We start from the raw sequence: 18,474 nt of genomic DNA, 5'->3' as shown, positions 1-18,474 counted from the left end.
TAAGCAAGTAAAACTTAATTCCGCATTCCTCAAGATCTCAATACTTCATCTGAACACATAACAACAGACATTTCCTGTTTAATGATGTATTAATGTTTGCAGAGCTGCCTTAATGTGTTTTTTATATCTTCCTAGGGCTCAGCTATGTGTGCTGGAATACATAACGGTGGGTGGAACATCCAACACCCAGGTGGACAGATCAGCAGGGGCGTCCCGAGGCCGGGTGTTCCGAGGCAGAGACCCCCGAAGTGACATCATTGAGCATGCGCGTGACGTCACATGCACGGTCATCTAATTGACACCTGTCATCTTGGTGATGGACGCTGGCAGAGAGAGGAGGGGACGTTCACCCGGCGGGATGAGGTATGCTGCAGAGTCTCCCTTGACACTGCCGGGCTCTCGGTCTATGATTGAGTGCCCAAGTTTTAGAGGGGGTGACACCAAAATAACCACCTGGTTATAACTAAACTATAACTAAAATACAAGTTTTTGGATGGACTGGCCCTTTAAACAGAGCGGCTTCTTCTCTTCAGAGCAGTGGCTGTCTGAACAACATTAACATTCACTGATCAATTTCACACGTTGCCCAGGGTTGGCCTTAAAGGAATTATTCCTTGTACGGGCATGTTATTTGCTAGTGCTCCGCGGCACCGCGTTGACACCCGATAAGCTGCGATTTAGTGACTGATGAATAGGTCACAATATATTTTAAATGCAAAGCTTTGCGGTCTGCATACAGCTGATTTCCCGATGGGTGGGGAATAACATGCAATCATGCTGACTCTGGATCTTACAGCGGGCTCAGACCAGGAGATTAATGGGGGGCATGTATTAAAGCCTCACTCTCTTAGCATCCTCTCCATGTGATACACTTGTAAAGTTTCCACTGTCTCCATGACATTTCATTGCCTCTCTGTCGCTTGGTTTCTTCATTTTGTTGTGTTCTGACCCCGCCTTCTTTTCCTAGCTGGGGACCATTAGGATTGCAAGTGAGGGAATATCCAACATTTGGGGTAGTCACTGTGACACAAACAGAGGGAAGATCTTCCAATGAGGTCAATTGTTCTAGTGACAACTGCTTAAAGGGTGACTGAAGAATTCTTTAAAAAAAATACAATGTCATATAAAATTGTTGAACAAGCCATTTTGTAATTTAAAAGAGAACTATGGGGTAACCTTTGTGGCTGAGTTGGAGGGGAGGCCAGCACATTCCACCGGCTGATCTCCGCTCCAATCTCTGAATGTAGAAGCAATGTGAATTACATCACCTCCGCTTTCAGACTGTCATTTCTCCGGCTGTTATAGCTGTAGAAGGAACTGGTGAAGCAGATCTCTGCTTCATCAGCTTTTTTGGGGTCCCCAGGTGACATTAGGGGTCCGGTGATGTCTCCTTAAAGAGGATCTGTAAAGGATGGACACCGGCACTCCAAAGCTAATCCAGTACGTCTATGTATTCATGTACTTGTTGCAAATGCAAAACACAAGATACACAAGATACACACATAGACGTACTCCAAAGCCAATCCAGTACGTCTATGTATTCATGTACTTGTTGCAAATGCAAAACACAAGATACACAAGATACACACATAGACGTACTGGATTGGCTTTGGAGTGCCGGTGTCCATCCTTTACTTATACTTTAACGGAAGTCACCCGTTGACCCCTGCTGCACCCACTTCTTATCTCATGGAGCAGCGTTTCTAAATGCGATGGGTACACGGACTGTATCTTATAGAGGATCTGTCACATCCTCTTTGCTATTGCATAAAAAACCCCCATAATATTTTAAAATTCTTTAAAGTCCCCCACTCCCACCTACACACACACACAAACGCAAACACACGTTGGGCGCACCTAAATACGAAAACGACAATTAAACCACACACGTTACATATCACCGCAAAAGTCCCAGTGCGAGCAATAATTCTAGGGCCATCAATCAGTGATAGCACTAAACTGATTAGCAATAAAAGCTTTTTAAAAAGTGTTGCCTATGGGCAATTTGGGGTATGGTAGTTTATTGCGATTGCGGGCGCATGGGATTTTAAGGGCTAGTTCACATCAAGTGCGTTCCAGGAGCAGAGCAGAGCAGTTACAGACCGGATCAAAACTGCGTCCAATGTATTCCAATGGTATTTTGGGCTCTAGTTCACACCGCAGCGTTCAGTTCCAGAGCATGTAAAAAAAACTGCAGCAAGCCCCATTTTACCTGCTCTGGAACGCATGCAAACGCATCAAAAACTTATGTAAAAACGGCCCTGAACGCGGCTAAAACACACTGCACTGCGTGTGTAGATACTCATGCAGATCTGGTCTGCATTTGGTGTGAACAATCCCTAACACTTGACATGTTTGGCATCTTTTTACCAGAAGTGACCGCCATCATTTATGTTTTACCCAAAAAATTGGGTAATAAATATTTCATAACATAACGTGTGGAAAACAGTTTTTTCCCCCACATTTTCAGTACTTGTTTCTTTAGTAAAAGATAAAACCCCCCAGTGGTGGTTAAATCAGTGGCGTCACAAGGGTGTGCAGGGGGTGCGCAGAGACGTCTCGGCGGGGTGACACTCGGTTACCGCTCCGGGTGTCACCCAGCCTTGGGACGCCCCTGGGTTAAATACCACCAAAAGAAAGCTCTATCTGTCCCAGAAAAATTATTAAAAAACGAATTTCGCTATGGCGTTCCATGACTGAATACAGTGTCAGTCAAAGTACCTCAGTGCTGAATACTGAAAAATGGCCTGGACAGGAAGGGGGTGTAACACCGCGGGTCTTCAATTGGTTAAATACAACTACGGTTTTAAAAACAGAATTCTCATTGGATCACATCAAGTAGTGGGATTGAGAAGAATTGGGTTTGCCAACTGAGCAAATCGCCTCTTCCCAGCAAATGCCGGCTTGTAGCGAACCATTCATCTCCGATTCGTGCCAGCCTATTAGCTCACCCCCATCTCGGTGTCCGATTTGCTTTGCTTGGTGATCTAAATCATTTTTCTGCACTCTGCTCTCCCTAATGCAACAGCCAGAGTCCTAATCAGTCACAGAGTTACTTCTGAATCATAGGAGCTCTTCATCCGCTGCAATCAGGACGGTGCATTTAACTGGGAGAAAATTGAGCTAATGACGCAAAACAGCGGGGGAAGGGGGGGGGGGGCACACATTAAGTTTTTATTAAAGAAAAAAAAGATTGGAATAATCAGAAATGAGAGATCCGCAGAGGTGCTTTAAGCTTTTATGAGATTACAACACATTGAGCCAAGGGGATGAAGCAGGTAACACTGTACTCCAAAGAGATGGAAGGACCGACTCTAAATGAGGAGCGACAAGACCGAAAGGATTTCAGTGTAAGAAAAAAAAAAAAGTTCCGGGGCTTATACATTATTTATTGTTTATTATCTCCTCCTGTATAATTTCCAGCCTCACAATATGTTTTGTGTTTAGAGATAAGGCTGTTACATGTTGAGGCATAAATTCACGCAGACCTCGAGGGACGGGCGGTATTATTTATTAATTGCTAAATAGACTAGGTAAGCTGAAATAGGGTTCCAAACAGCTCGACACATCTGTGGAATTTCATGTAAAAGAAATTCTCCCCCCAAAACTATTTCTCAGGGTGGTGTACACCGAGGTGCATCTCTAGACACAACTTTTTACAGGGTTATTCACCAAAGGGTGAAGAGTTTGGAGAAGGCAGGAGAAGTGAACAATCTAGGGCAGGGGTGCCCATTAGGTTGATCGCGATCTGCCAACCGATCGCAAAGCGTACACTGGTAGATCGTGGTCGACTCGGTTATATGAGCTCCCTCTCGCAGTGCTCGTGCGGCTGAATGTGTCAGACGCTGCAGACAGGAAGGGGCTGGACACCTCTCCCTGTCTGCACATTCGGCCAAACGAGCAAGGCGATGAGGACAGGACACCGCACCTGAGAGGAGACCCGGGAAGCTGCTGCAGTGCAGGTAAGACAGCAGGAGAGAGAAGAGACAGCAGAGAGAAGAGACAGCAGAGAGAGAGACAGGGGAGAGAAAGAGAGAGAGACATGGGAGCGAGACGGAGAGAAGGAGAGAGACGGGGAGAGAGAGCGAGACAGACGGAGAGAGAGCGAGACAGACGGAGAGAGAGAGAGAGAGAAGAGACAGCCAAGAGAGAGGGCCTGTCCACACCACAAAGTCTGCGTTCCTGAGTGTTCAGCCTCTGGAACGCATTGGAATGCAAGCCGGCCAGCACCCTGCGTTCAGGGGCGGGAGGGGGAGTGGCGGTCCATTGAAGTCAATGGCACCGCAGCCACGCCCCCGTCCGCAGTGCGATCACCCGCACCTGGAACACAGGCACACTAGGGAGCCAGCCAACTTGCGTTCCAGAGGCTGAACGCTCTGGAATGCAGACTTTGTGGTGTGAACCGGCCCAGAGAGAGACAGCAGAGAGAGGAGAGAGAGAGATACAGGGAAGAGAGCGCGAGAGAGTGGCAGTAGTCCCAGTAACGATTTTAATGTGCTTGTTTTCTAAATAAAGGTGTTTTTTCGTTGGTAGATCTCATTGAGCTCGTCATTGGAAAAGTAGATCTCCAGATGAAAAATTGTAGGCACCCTGATCGAGGGTAACATAGCTGGTTTGGAAACATTCTCCAATTCAGCTCACTTTCCAGTTCAGCTATGTTGTCCTAGATTGTTCACTTCTCCTCACTTCTCCAAACCCTTCACCCTTTAGTGAATAGCCCTGTTAGTTTTGGATAGAGTAGGGAATGGTTAAAACCCTCATCAGGATTGAATTTTTCTGCTGTTGGGGAGATTTTCTTTCACTTCCTGTCTCAAAGACACTACAGGAAAGAAGTGGAGTAAAAACGCTGGACTCACAAGGTTTGTTCTATAGGTGTGGCCGGCCTATTAGGCTGCAAAAGAGACGGTATAGGTCAGGGACAGGCAAACTCCAGCCCTCCAGCTGTGGTGCAACTACAAATCCCATGAGGCATTGCAAGACTCTTGACAGCCACAATCATGAATCCCAGAGGCAGATGCATGGTGGGATTTGTGGTTAAACCTCAGCTGAAGGGCCAGGGTTTGTCTACCTCTGGTATAGGTGATTTGGCTACCGGACAGGCAGCTTCTACACCCCAGAGGATCTCCACCGTCTTCTTGGTTTGTGGTGTCAAATTGCAAGATTGTAATTTGAAGTGCCAAATCAGCTGCTAAAGAATTTTATCCATTCTCACACACTGGGTATACCCTGATGAAAGGGGAATGTTTATAAGCCCCTAAAACACGTTGGATATTTCTATACTGTCCTCCTCAACCTTATATTGAATAAAGATGTACTATCTGAACCAATAGGCAGAGCGTGATGTTTCATTTCACAATCCTGCAGTTTGAAGACACAACAGGAAGTGAGAGGAAATCTCTTCAAAGAAGTAGTCACCGGATCAGGTGTTCCCATAAAATACAGAAAAAGGAAGAAACCAACAAATTCCCCACTTAATAACCCCACCTTCCCTAAAAAAAAAAAACACAGTTCCAAAATCAATTCACCAAAACAATTTCATCAGAGTGAAGATCAATGGTGGGACAGGTAAGTATTAACTTTTTCCTGGCAAAGAAACTAGGAGACTTATTTGGGATGCGTTATTTGGAAGTGGGGTAGCAGTTATGTTGCTGCTGTGGTCAACAAAATATAGCCACATATAACTTTCACCTTCTTTCCAAATAAAGGTATATTAGCTAATACACAGGGAGGAGCAGACAGCCTCATCTCCCGTTACCCTAAGAAGAACTATGGGGAAAAGCCCTGACCTCATAGTTCTCCTTTAATGCATAAAACAAAAACTAGGCGAAGATGACATGGCCTCTGGTTACCAGTTTGGGGTCATTACATAAAGACTTCCCATATTACATATACATAAAATATAGACTGCAGAGAGTGTTTTAATTTCCATCAGCCAGAAGCTGCCTGGTAAATTGCTGCAAGATATATTCACTGTGCAGCACTACTAAGCAGGACACAGAGCCTTCATATGCGGTGAACAAATATGGCTGCCCACCCTTGCACATACAGAATTACAAGCTATGCATCAAAATCAGATTTTATAACATAAGCACACATAAATGATATTATTTGCAAACTGATCTTTTTCACATGTATATCTAGAAAACAAAGCCAACAAAAGTCTAAAAGGCCATCCTTATAGATGCTAAACTTTAAGTAACCCCCTTCAATCCTGCCTCAAGTCATTTGACAGAGACAGCGGTGATCTATTTATTGTTTTAGCAAAGGGGCCAATTAAAACGTTTAAACTGTTACAAGCTGGAGGAACCTAGAGGCTAAACTGACTGCGTCATTAGCTGTGATACAATAAAAGAATGATAAAGGCATCAATAGAAACTACTTTCAATAAGCAAGAAACTCCTCAATTCATGTTGAAGCTGATAGGAGTCACTGTACTTTGAGCCCTGCCCATTAGTTATTTCTGCATGGTTTGGGTGCAGTACAACCCCAGCCACAGACAAGCTGGCCTTTGCTGCAAAATACATTTTGCACAGCACAGAGCATTGTGACCTGCAGGTAGAGGTGTAATTAAAGTGGACCTGTACCCATATCTTCAGAATAACAACAAAGGCACCTTTAGAAATGTTTAGTAATTGCAATCTACACACAGATACTTCTAGATAATTGCCAGCTTTTTATTCTTTGCATACCTTATTTTTCTTTCCCTTCCCATTCTTCTGACAGTGGCAATTTTTTACTAAGGGCAGGTTAGTTACTAGATTGCCCTTTACTTCCTGGACCTCTGGCACATGTGACTAGGACATGTGACCATGCACATCATCTCAGGGGAGGAAAATTCCTTTCCCTGAGATCTCATGAGATTACAGATGAGATTTCCCAGCAATGCTCTGCTGATGTAACCTTCCCAGGATGCAATGCTTGGGCACGATTGCATCATTTGTGCCAGAAGTGGACCAGGAAGTGGGGAAAAAAAATTGTAAGTAAAATGAAAATATGTTTGTTTAGCTAATGAACGTAAGATGATTTCTTATCAGTATGCAGAGATGTATGCTGATGTGATTTTTAGTCAAGGGGAGTAAAGGTCCACTTTAAAGGAGAACTATGAGGTGAGTGATTTTCACTCATCCTCATAGTTCGAGCCGACGTGTGACAATGAAACTGTAACACGTCGGCTCTATTGATCGTGAAGTGAGCGAACACATACCGTCGCTCGCTTCTCTATCCTGTCCTTGCAGAGATTCCCCCCTCCACTCTCCGATCCTCCAGCGCTGACTGGAGGAACAAACGGGGGAGAGGGTGGGTACAGCTGGCTCAGCCTCTAGATAGGCAAAGCCAGCTGTCAATCACGCAGCTGGGTGGATCTCGACAGTAATGTCGGGATCTGTCCCGGCGGTCTTAGTATATACTGAGCTTTGGGTCACGGGAGTATGCTAATCTATGTCCTCCCGTGACCCTTAGGTCTCGTTCACACCTAGGCGTATTGCATATGCACGTCTGACACGCGGTTTTTTTACCGCAATTCGCGGTAAAAAAGTTGCGCGTTTCCGAAGGCTACTTGGCTGTATCCCAATGGAAACGCGCAACAAAACGGCCCAAAGTAGTACATGTACCTTTTCAGGCGTGGGCCGTTTTGTAGCGCGTTAGGGACGGGCGGAAATACGCCAAGGTGGGAACGAGACCATTGAATACAATGGGATTTATATTTTTGAGTGTTTTGTAGAGCGTTCGTCGAGCGTAGAACGCGCTACAAAACGTTCAAGTGTGAACGAGGGCTTAGGGGAACTATGGGGAAAAACACTTACCTCATAGTTCTCCTTTAAGGCCATGGGACTTTTAATTGAAATTGGTACTACTCATATCATTCATAATATTCATGAAAGTCAATGTAAAGCCTGACAGAATGACATTTAGTTTTCCAAGATGATGTAGGAATTGAAGGCTCCACACCAATTAAAATAGTCTAGATAAAACTTTATTTAATAGAGTCGGGGGACATTCGAATACCCAATAGACATGTAACCCCACAAAAAAATGAGTTTTGTTTCGGTTTAATTCAGATTTTTAGTTCTTTCTTTTTTCGGATCCAAAATTTGTTTGAGTTTGTTATACCGATTTCGGATCCGTACGACTTTGTTTCAGAACAAAGTCACAGCCAAAAAAACCCATCTCATTGGCCAGAGAACATGTCTGATTTAGTTTCATGTTTAACAAAATTAGGATGGATCCAAATTTTCGTTAAAGGAACATTCGGATTTGTTCGCATTTGGACTCGTTTAAATTCGGAAATTTGGATGCATCTGAATGTCCGAATTTAGGGAAATTCGTATAAATATCCATTCGGTACGACAATAAATTTACATGTCTAGTACCCAACGCAACTCAATGGTCCAAATTACACCCCCTTCATCAGGGCTTAAAAAGCCAAAGCATGTATGTGGACTACAATCCCTGCAGCTTGAAAGCTGATGAAGGGTTTGTGTTTTGGACCCCTGAAACACATTGGCTACTCTATTGAATGTCCCCTGACCCTAATGGAATGGACGATTTCAATTTCTACATCTACTGTACTGTGTTCAATGTCAAGCCAAGGGTACTGTGGAGATCATGTGGATTGCAGAACAGGTTTGGGCTCGATGTTCGAGCCGAACATGAGTTTGACTCGAACATCGCTAGTTCGTGTGTTTGCCGAACACATGAACTATCAGGGCATTCGGTGGGCGCCTTCTGAAGCCATAATTGGCTAAAGATTTGCACCTGACCGCAGGTCAGATGCAAGACTTTGCCCAATCAGGGCACAGAGAACTGTGAGAGCCATGATTGGGCAAAGCCCATTAATTGCTCACCTGATACAACTGTAAACAGTCGGGCGGAGCTAGCTGTCACTGCTAGCTCCACCCAATTGTTTATAAGTTGCTGCCATCTGTCAAAATGCCATTCTGTGGCAGGTGTTTGTCGCAGTGACGGGACGGCGGTCGTTGTTTTTTAAAAATTATGATTTCAATTTTTTTTTTTTAAACTGGACAAATTAAGGAATAAAATATTTACTTTTTATCTACATTATTTTTTATAAAATAACAATAATTAAAGTGGAAAAAAGTTAATGTTTTTTAGTGTTGTTACTTTAATTTGTCTATGTATTGCATACACAATAAAACTATTTTTGCAAGGCAATATCGCCAAAATAAAGACTTATTTGTCCTAAAAGAAACAATATCTGGATTACTTTGTTGTCTTAACGTGGTACTAAACTCAGGAGTAAAATCTTAAAATTGGGTTAAAATACCTTGACGTATCTTATTTGTGTATCACTCGGCTTTAGCCACCGCTCTAAGCTCACTCCCGGGATGGACTACAAGCTCAATATAAATTAGTAAACTAAACCTGAGATTGTAGTCCATCCCGGGAGTGAGCTTGGAGCGGTGACTGCTTTACAACACGCACAGGGACCATGGGGAACAAAAGTAGCCCCCCTCCAGAAGGAAGGACAGTGTCAGCACCAATTCAGAGATGATTGGAGGATCTACAGCCGAGTGATACACAAATAAGATACATTGTTGTTCATAGTTAAGGTACTTGAATGTATTTCTAAGATTTATTTAGAAATTACTAGGGATCACTAGATCGCATCCGGGCCGGTTCCCCGCTTTCAGGGGCAGGAGAGGGCGTGGCGGTGCATTGAAGTCAATGGCACCGCAGCCACGCCCCCTGGCTGCAGTGCGATCGCCCACCCCCGAACGTGTAGCAAACCAATGCCTGCGTTCCGGTGTTGTCAGAAAAAATAGTGCATTCAGCATTTTTTCTGACCACACCAGACTGGAACACAGGCATTGATGTGCCGCCTCCTGCCCCTGAATGCAGATCCAGTGCGTTGCAGCACCAAATCGGTCCGGAACGCACTGTTTGTGGTGTGAACTAGCCCTTACTCACCCAAATACTCCGATAACATCCCCAATTGCGGAAACTTCCAGTCAGAAGGAGATTTCTTCTGACCGGCAGTGCCGCGAGGGAACATGGAGCTGGCTTCCCAGCCAATCAGGAAGCCGGACGGTGGGTAATGACTCGTCGCCTGGCTTCCTGAATGGCTGGGAAGCAGGGTCCATGCTGTTTGGCCGGGAAGCCGGCTTCACAGGCAATCAGCATCGAGCTAGCCAAACAGCACGCAGCCAGCTTCCTGGCCAATCAAGAAGCCGGGTAGCAGCTAATGACACACCGCCCGACTTGCTCATTGTCCGGGAAGCTGGCTCCATGCTAGGGATTGGTATCGGCGAGTACCGAAAGATTAATATCGGTACTCGATCCGAAAATCCCTAGATCGGTGCATCCCTAGAAATTACATATTTTACAGTGAATGTATAGGCCAAACTTTTTCTTTTGTAGTTTTATAAAGAACAATGAAGGATTAGAACTTCTGTCAGGTTTTTATTGCTGTTTTGTAGGGAGATGCACTCCTTTATTAATCCCGATGACCATTGACCACAGGACTGAAAGTAAGAGAAAAATCTAAAAGTTTGGGCTGCCATTGGAAAAGAAAAGTGGGGCACTCACTCCAGTGACCGCTTACTAAAAGGAGAATTCCACTTAAATTAAGATTTCCTCTCAATTTCCTGTTGTGTCTCCAGTACAGGGAATGTAGCAGATCTCCCTAATGAATGAATTCAAATAAAATAAGGATACATAATCTGACAGGTATTGTAACCCTTCATCATGTATATGCTACACATATATGTCAGGGCAACCCAGTAAGGTCTAATTTCCCATTTTCCTTATTCAAACTTTTACTGGTTCTTCAAGAAACCCAGTCACAGTTTGACATATGTAGGGATTTAAATATTCAGTCTTCCATCAGTCTGAGTGTGGAGACTTATGAACAATGTATAATTGCCCCCCATAAATGAGTTTTCCTTGCTTTGCCTTAGGACAATTCTGGAGCAGAGAGTAACAGCCACAAGGCTCCCTGAGGTCTGACAGCTCCTCAATGTGCACAACAGTATCAAAAAGGCCAGAGTTAAAGCTAAAGTCTCCTCGAGAAAATGCTACAAAAGTAGATCAGCAAATAACTAGTAAGGATCAACCGTTGGTATCAAATCAATTGAAAAGCTTTTCATGCAGTGCTGTGCATGGGGCCACTGTCAAATGCTACTTCTCAGAGTGCACGCCCGTGCATAGCGCTGACCAGTCTCCCTTTGGGGCTACCTGTCCATAATTTAGTGCTCACCCATATTCATGTCAACAGAAGCGAGTGAAGGAGGCATGGAGGAGGAAGGAGGGTAGTTGGGAAAAAGCTTTAGTCAAGTCTTCCTCCAGGACATTTAAACAAACCCCCCAGCCTCTTCCCCCCCAACAGAGCATCCCCTTACTACAGAGCAGAGGAAAGGGATTCTCCACCTATATTTATTTTAGGGTTTACAGAGAGGTGGCTTGGAATTTAATGTCCTTACTGCCTGATGACCTACAGGGGTATGGTTACCTCCACCATAATTTCATCCAGGCCGCTAGACAAGGCACAAGGTATTTGCACAGTTAAATATGCATGCAGTTCCTGGGCAAAGGTGCACAGCGGCATGCCACACATCAACCAAGCAAACTGCATGGAAAGTCCATGTACTGTTTTTAGCAGCCCCCAATCCAGGCCGGCTGGGGGTGTAAAACACACCTTAAAAACGGCTATTTTATTTTTGTGTGGTTGCGGTCAAATGCTTTCTTATATCGATTGTGAGCTCTGGTGCTGAGATATCTCTAGTAGAATACCCAGTTTCACCCAACCGCCATAGCTATCACAGTCCATTGATGGTGTCCTTCTACTACAAATTAACTTTCATAATGTGCAACCAAGTCCAGCTTTGGGATAGCGGCACCTTTATTGCGGTCTTAGGCAACGGGCAGAGACAACTACTCTCACCACCAGAGTAACCAAGTGATATAAGATGTCAAACGACTGACCTACCCCACTGGTACCAACCCAACACTGAAACTCAATGCTCTTGAACTGATCGTATAGATACTGCTTGATTTCTTGGATTGGCAGCTTTCGCTCTCTATTGGTAGTTATTTTGCAGGGATACAAAATAGCTCCCAGAAATGCATTCAGGCATTAGGTGAAGAAACCACATCAAGAAACTCCCTCTGCCAACGTCCTTGAATTACAAAAATACAACATAACATCACATGTAGTTAATTACCTGTCCCAGAAGCTAGGAGAAGATTTTGCGTGACTGTCTTGGAGAATTTTAGGTTGCCACAGACAGGTGGGCACCCAGGAATTTCGCACCCTGCGGTATAAAGGATAAACCATGGCTAAATGCGGGACATACATAACAAAATATTAGAACACCACGGTGTACTGTGAACTTCAAAACTTTGCAGGAGAAGTGTACCTGTCATTTAGAGGTTAGTGAAGGAGGTTGGGGAAGGTAGGTACTATGTATCAGTTAGTAATAAAGTTTTGTTTCCAAAGTGTAAAACTAAAGGCATGTTTCAACCTTAGGTAACAAAGTCATAAACCTAGGCAATGCAAATGGATGGGGAAAAAAAGACAGATCCGGAGATATAGGCAGACAAAGTTCCATGCATTTTGGGGAAAAGTACAGCTTGGCCCACACCCTTCTGCCCCAAGCCAGCCTATTGGTCACTGAGCTTGACTGTCATATTAGTGAGCCATTGGGGATACTTGAGAGGCAGGGCCAAGTTTGACTTTTACAGAAATAGTGAAGATTTTGATGCAACTTCAGCTGCCCATTTCTCTAGATCTACTTCTCATTTAGACATGCAGCATTCACTGACGGCAACTCCTGCTTACATATTGTTCTATTATATTTTACATTTGCATTGCCCAGGCTTGTGTCAGGCCTACATTAAAATATGTAGAATTATAGAAGAACAGCAAACCTAATGCACAAATACAAAATGTAAAATTAATTAAACTATCAGTCCTTTTAAGCTTGGGGAGGATTGCAACAAGGAGATAAATCAAGAGTTTTGGAAAGTTCTTTTACTAGTCATTTCCCATTCTAAAGTTTATCTGCAAAAGATGCATCACATATAAAGCCACGGAGATTTCAAGCTCAACCAAAAATAAAACAGACACATGGCGATATATTGGCGACCAACGTTAGCATTCAGCACGAAAACAGCCTCAGCGTTATATATGTGACAAACATATATCCGAAGGAACATGTAACAAAGCACAGTGCATAGCTTATGCAGCAACTATACAGTAACTGGATACAGAGATGTAAAGAAATCTGATCATAGAAGACAGAAGCATGCCTATTCTATGAGCGAAGGTCATAGGCCTAGTTTCAAAAGAACCCTACATGTTGGCTCACCCAACCTGTAAGATTCCTCACTTACTTTACAATACAGTGAATAGAGCAAGAGTGAGAAGCAAAACCATTAACATAGTTTCAGATCTCAGGAAAGGAACCCCCAAGAGATATAAGAACCAAGTGGGTGGTTGTGCCAACCACAGTCCACCCATATCTCGGGTCTTGAAGGTCTAATCTGCCATGTAGTGCTAAGTATCAATGGCAATCATTGGTAATCATCCTTGGTGGTGAAGTTCCAGTGCTTACTTAGTTAATTGGTTAGCTTTCCCTAATCAGTCCCCTTTATAACTGAATTGTTGTTAAAACCATTGCCCAGGCTCATTTCTATGTCTCTCCACCAATTGACCTAAATTAGCCATGCCCAGTAGACTGAGTAGAGTACATATTTCAGCTATATAAATATGTTATAATAGGCCTGCCCACTGCAGGTTAAATCAGAAAACTACAGGAGGGGTGTGGAGACAAGACCAGTCACCCTGCACAAGGAGAGAGAACAGCAGTGACCGGTCTTCATTACAGGAGGGGGCGGAAACAAGACCAGTCACCCTGCACAAGGAGAGACAGCAGCAGTGACAGGTCTGTGTTACAGGAAGCTCATACTGGACTACTGCACAGATCTGGAAGAATTGCACAAATCTCACCAAGATTCAAGGAAGAATAATCATGTCTCTGAAATTTATACAATATTTGCTTATCCCGAAGTTTGGCTTTAAGCAGCTTTGTTGAGTGTTTTAATGTATTCCTCAACTCCAGTATGGAGATGTTAAAAACAGAACTTAATGGGAATGGACATTGCTGGCAAGAGCCCTCAGTAAACCTCAGCACTACCTGAAACTTAACCGAAGCCTGCCAGCAGCTTGTGACAGCCCATGCTTCCATTTACATCTGTGCATGACATCCTTGGACTGGACCTGAAGAGTGCTTTAAAAGCTTCAACAAAGTTGCCTGAAGCTTGCTGAAAGCTTTGCAAATGCTTTGTAAAAGCCTCCCATACACACTGATCGTACACAAGCTGAAGCCCCTGTAAGGCCATAGAGGTTCTTGTTTATCCTGCACGCCAATACATGGCTGTGTGTCACAAACTAGATGGTAGGTGATTAGAGGAAATAAAATTAAGAGGTGGATCAAATGTTCAAATGATGAACGGACTGTTTCCTCTGCCAAGCAAACTCCCCAAAATGACCGTTTAGGCCCCTTACCAGATCACTTTCTCTTCATAGAGAATGCAGCAGGTCCTCCTCCCCCCAGTCATGCTCCATTCTGCAGCACACTATTGCAGTACCTCCAGGATCTGTGTGATGCACAGCCATGGCCCATCCTGCTCGCCTAGCACGTGTCACAAGCCAGTACATGGCCTTTTCGCTATGGCTGGTCATACTCATAAGCACAAGCATGTGCTCGTTGGTGCATGTGAGTTAACATGCATCGGCAAGCGTGTGTTAGTGTGCCTTAGCCTGATGTTGGGTGTGCTTACTGGCTTTGAGAGTATTTAAACACTTTCCCTTCTAGTGGCTGGTCCTGTGGCCATGCTTGTTGTTATTCCAATTTGACCGACTTTGCCCGTGTCTCCTGCCCTTATTGCTAACCTTGCTCTTTCCTGTTATTCTCACCTGCCTCAACCTCTGCCCAGACTTTGATCAATTCTGTCTGCCTTACCCTCGGCTTGGACCTGGACTATTCTTGCTTACCGCCTGCCTCAACCTCTTTCCAGGCTTTGAAAACTCTTGCCTACCACCTCAGCCTGAACCTCCACCAGATATAGTGTCATTTACTAGTTTCCAAAGGGTAGCCAGTGGCACCCTGCTCCTGTGACCCCCTTTGGTCAGGCAATCATAAGGGCTGCGACCTGGTTATACCTTAGGGCAAAGTAGCCCAGGGACCACTAGGGTCACCAGCCCATCACTCCTTGTGGGGTGCTCTGGTAAAGAAGACCAGGGTGTTACTTGGACTCCATGACCTGGGTGAGCCTACATTACGTGACAGCGGTGTGACGGTGTCACCTGTAACACACAAATTCCTGGCCTAACCTGGCAGACTTACTAAAGGCCAAAAACACCATCTTGAGCATGATGACTGACCTAATTGTGTCTGAGCATCATCAGAAAAAGTCCACTTTGTCTATTTGACCAATTATAATGCCACTGAAGAACAGATGGCAGCCTGCGCTCTTCCTGAATGCGGGAGAAGAGTGGAACCTGTGCTCCAACAGAGAGCGTGGGATACAAAAGTCAACCGGTGAACAGCCCAAAAGGACAGAAAATGTGACAGACAGGCAATATGAACAAGGAACGAGTTCCAAAGGCACAAAGACATTCTTTGCGCTTAGGCACAGCATGGCGCTTGGCATTCCGTCTCCCCCGCGTTCAGCTTGAAACCGGTTACCCTGGTGAGAGGTACAATTTAACAGCACTCCTTATTGTCACCGCTGCTGGGTCCATTCCAAATCCTACGTACAAGTGTTAAAAATAAACACAATAAAGGGTGACATTTAAGTCTCACTCTCTTTCTTTTCCCCTCGTCGACAGAAAAGTCGGCTCAGAATTTTAATGCGAGAGTCTGTAATCAGGATGGGGATCACACAATGGGTGCAAGTGACTGGTGATCTGCGTGATGCCTCATTGCTGCCATAGGCTGGTGTCAGCTAGCACATTAGCTGTCACCGGCAAGACGTGCAGATTAATGTAGGACTCCACTGGCTCAGTGCAGCCCTGTCAGGTAATGATCCTGGCGTGTTGAGTGAGTTATTATGAGGTGCAGGTGCCTCCGCTGCTGCAAGAATGCTTAGACAGCTCAAATTTAAGAAGCTGCCTTCTCAGTGAAACTCATTACTGACTAAAGAAAGAAGGTATGAATTATTATCAACAATTTAACTTTTTCTTTTAAAAGGGTCCCTTAGTTCATCTCTAAATTTAAAGGCTAATTCCACCTTTTATATCATGTTTCACTTGGAACCTGGTGCCATTTTGCAGCCAGGGGTGTATCTAGGGGGGCAGCAAACAACGCCGCCCCAAACCAATGAGGCGGACAGGGCCGGACTTGCCTTTGGGCATACTGGGCAGTGGGCTGAGGCTGGGCGTCACAGAATCAGGTTTGCAGCGGCTGCCTAATGAGGCAAACTAAGCAGCCGCAAGGCCCTAAGAGTGACTGCCTAATTAGAGAGCTGCCCAGTGGAGGGGAGGGCACAGTGGCTGGCTTTGTACAGGAGGTAAAGGAGAAGCAGCAGGTAGCTCGGGGCTGGCCATAGCATGTGATCTGATGGCGGGATGTCCCAAAAGCAGGCTGGGGACTGCAATGTATCCTGTTGGTACTGATGGCACTTAGAGCTGCGGGTAAGAGGAGCAGCAAATATATGCAGGGAAAGGGACTCTGCACAGTCCTCCTGAGACCATGCAGGGCTGTCTTGAGACATCGTGTGCACAGTAACCAGTGACTCACAGGTTGCGCAAAATGTCCTAAACAGGATTGGGTGGGGTAAATTTAGATTGAGGGGGGTGCCCGAGTTTAGTCTTGCCTAGGGCAGCACAAAACCAAAATACACCACTGTTTGCAGCCTACCACTTTCAACTGCCCCCACACTTTGATTTGAGGGGTTCTTCTGCCTGCCGGCTTTTGTATTTTTTTGAATTTGTCATTCCTTTACAGATCCGTTCACAGGGCAGAGAGACTTGTAGCTCTCAACATATTATAAATGCAGTGATGTCATGGCACTTGTAGCCCATTGATTGCTTCCTCCAGCTCCATCCTTGGTACGGACCTGGGGCCGGGGGAATAGTCTGCAGGAACCTGTGTATTGCACCCGCCATCCACTGGCCACGTTTGCGATGCTTTGCAGGCTCCAATTCCAAACATTATTAAAACATTTTTTGCAACATAGTTGAATGTATTAATTCGTAGCAAAAACTGCAATATGCCTTCAAAGAGACATTATTATTTATTAGGGTTGCACAGATACCAAGTACAGTACTCAGTACAAGTACAAGTATAGATACTTTTTGAGCTCCAAGACTAGACTAGAGAAAAATTCAAGAGTTAGGAGGCAGCTGTCATGTCTAAGTAGCACACAGAGGTCCCGGGATTTGTGCATCTCTGTTTTAATGTACGATTTTGTTTTTATAAATATAAATAAAGGGATGCACAGATACCAGTTTTGCGAGTACGAGTACTGGTACTTGCCGAGTACTTACAAGTACGAGTACTGATACATTTTTTGTTTATGGTCATGTGACAGTTTTTCTAAAACAATACAGACTAATGATTTCAGGACAGTGGTGGAGCGCCAGAGCCCGGTCCCAGCTGCAACCGCTGCAACCCCGGATAGTTCTCATGAAAATGCCAAGTATCTCCACTGGTATTCGAAAAGTATCTGTGCATCCCTATTATTTATATAATAAACCTGTCTGCAAGAAAAATATAAAATTCTTTTTTTATTTAAAGGGTTTCTAGTTTTTCTAATTATCAAACAATTTTAGACACAGCGGCCGTGGAGGATTAGAACCTCTGCCGGGTTTATGTTGTCATCTGTGTTTCTCAGCTGGAGAGAGAGTCACCATCTGTGTCTTGCTGACAATTGTCACCAAATATGATGGGAAAATACAAAATTATACAGTTGTCACTGGGATAGGAAGTGAAGGGAAATCCTCCAAATGGGGGTGCATGTTACAGTGACAACTGAGAGGATTTCTCTCACTTCCTGCTGAGTCTTTAGGATGAGAAATCAAGGGAATTCTCCCCGAATGGGACATGGGCACCATAAATAGATAAATACATGGCAAATGAGTGCAGCATTCCTCTACTCAATGCACACTCTTCAGCATGCATTCCTGCAAACATGAGCTTGTGTACTTTTAAGTTTCCTCAAACAGGGAGAATAGACCAACACCTTGTTCCAGAAATGTGCGGCAATTAAGAGTGTAGAGTTAAACCCATCCTGATCATTGGAGGCATCTCATTGGGTCCTTTCTGGCCAGAGCATCCCAGGTTGCTAAGAGCTCACCGACATCACTAGTTGCCAGGAGCGGAGTGGGATGCTCTTGCTGGCGTCCCGGCCAGCTCCTGGTAACCAGTGTTATCATTGAGGGGCAGGACAGCAGACAGAGGTATTGTGCAACCCTCCCCCGGTAATTACCACCACCACCCAAGAACAGCAGCC

At 44.7% G+C, this 18,474-nt stretch overlaps 1 protein-coding gene across 1 annotated transcript in view; it reads right to left on the bottom strand.

Annotated features, from left to right (window-relative positions):
* BEGAIN (brain enriched guanylate kinase associated) overlaps window positions 1–14,701 on the bottom strand; it is a 59,341-nt gene extending 44,640 nt beyond the window's left edge. The window contains exons 1-2 of the mRNA XM_018572030.1: window positions 14,608–14,701; window positions 12,180–12,294 (exon numbers count right to left, since the gene is read on the bottom strand). Of these exons, the coding sequence (XP_018427532.1) occupies window positions 12,180–12,294; window positions 14,608–14,701 (209 nt within the window). The remainder of the gene's footprint in view (window positions 1–12,179; window positions 12,295–14,607) is intronic.
* Between the last annotated feature and the right edge of the window lie 3,773 nt (window positions 14,702–18,474).

This window comes from Nanorana parkeri, unplaced genomic scaffold, assembly GCF_000935625.1.
Source record: "Nanorana parkeri isolate BGI_ZX_2015 unplaced genomic scaffold, ASM93562v1 scaffold1906, whole genome shotgun sequence".
Classification (NCBI taxonomy): Eukaryota; Metazoa; Chordata; class Amphibia; order Anura; family Dicroglossidae; genus Nanorana; species Nanorana parkeri.
Note: the sequence above shows the minus strand (reverse complement) of the source record. Positions and strands in the feature narration are given on the sequence as shown.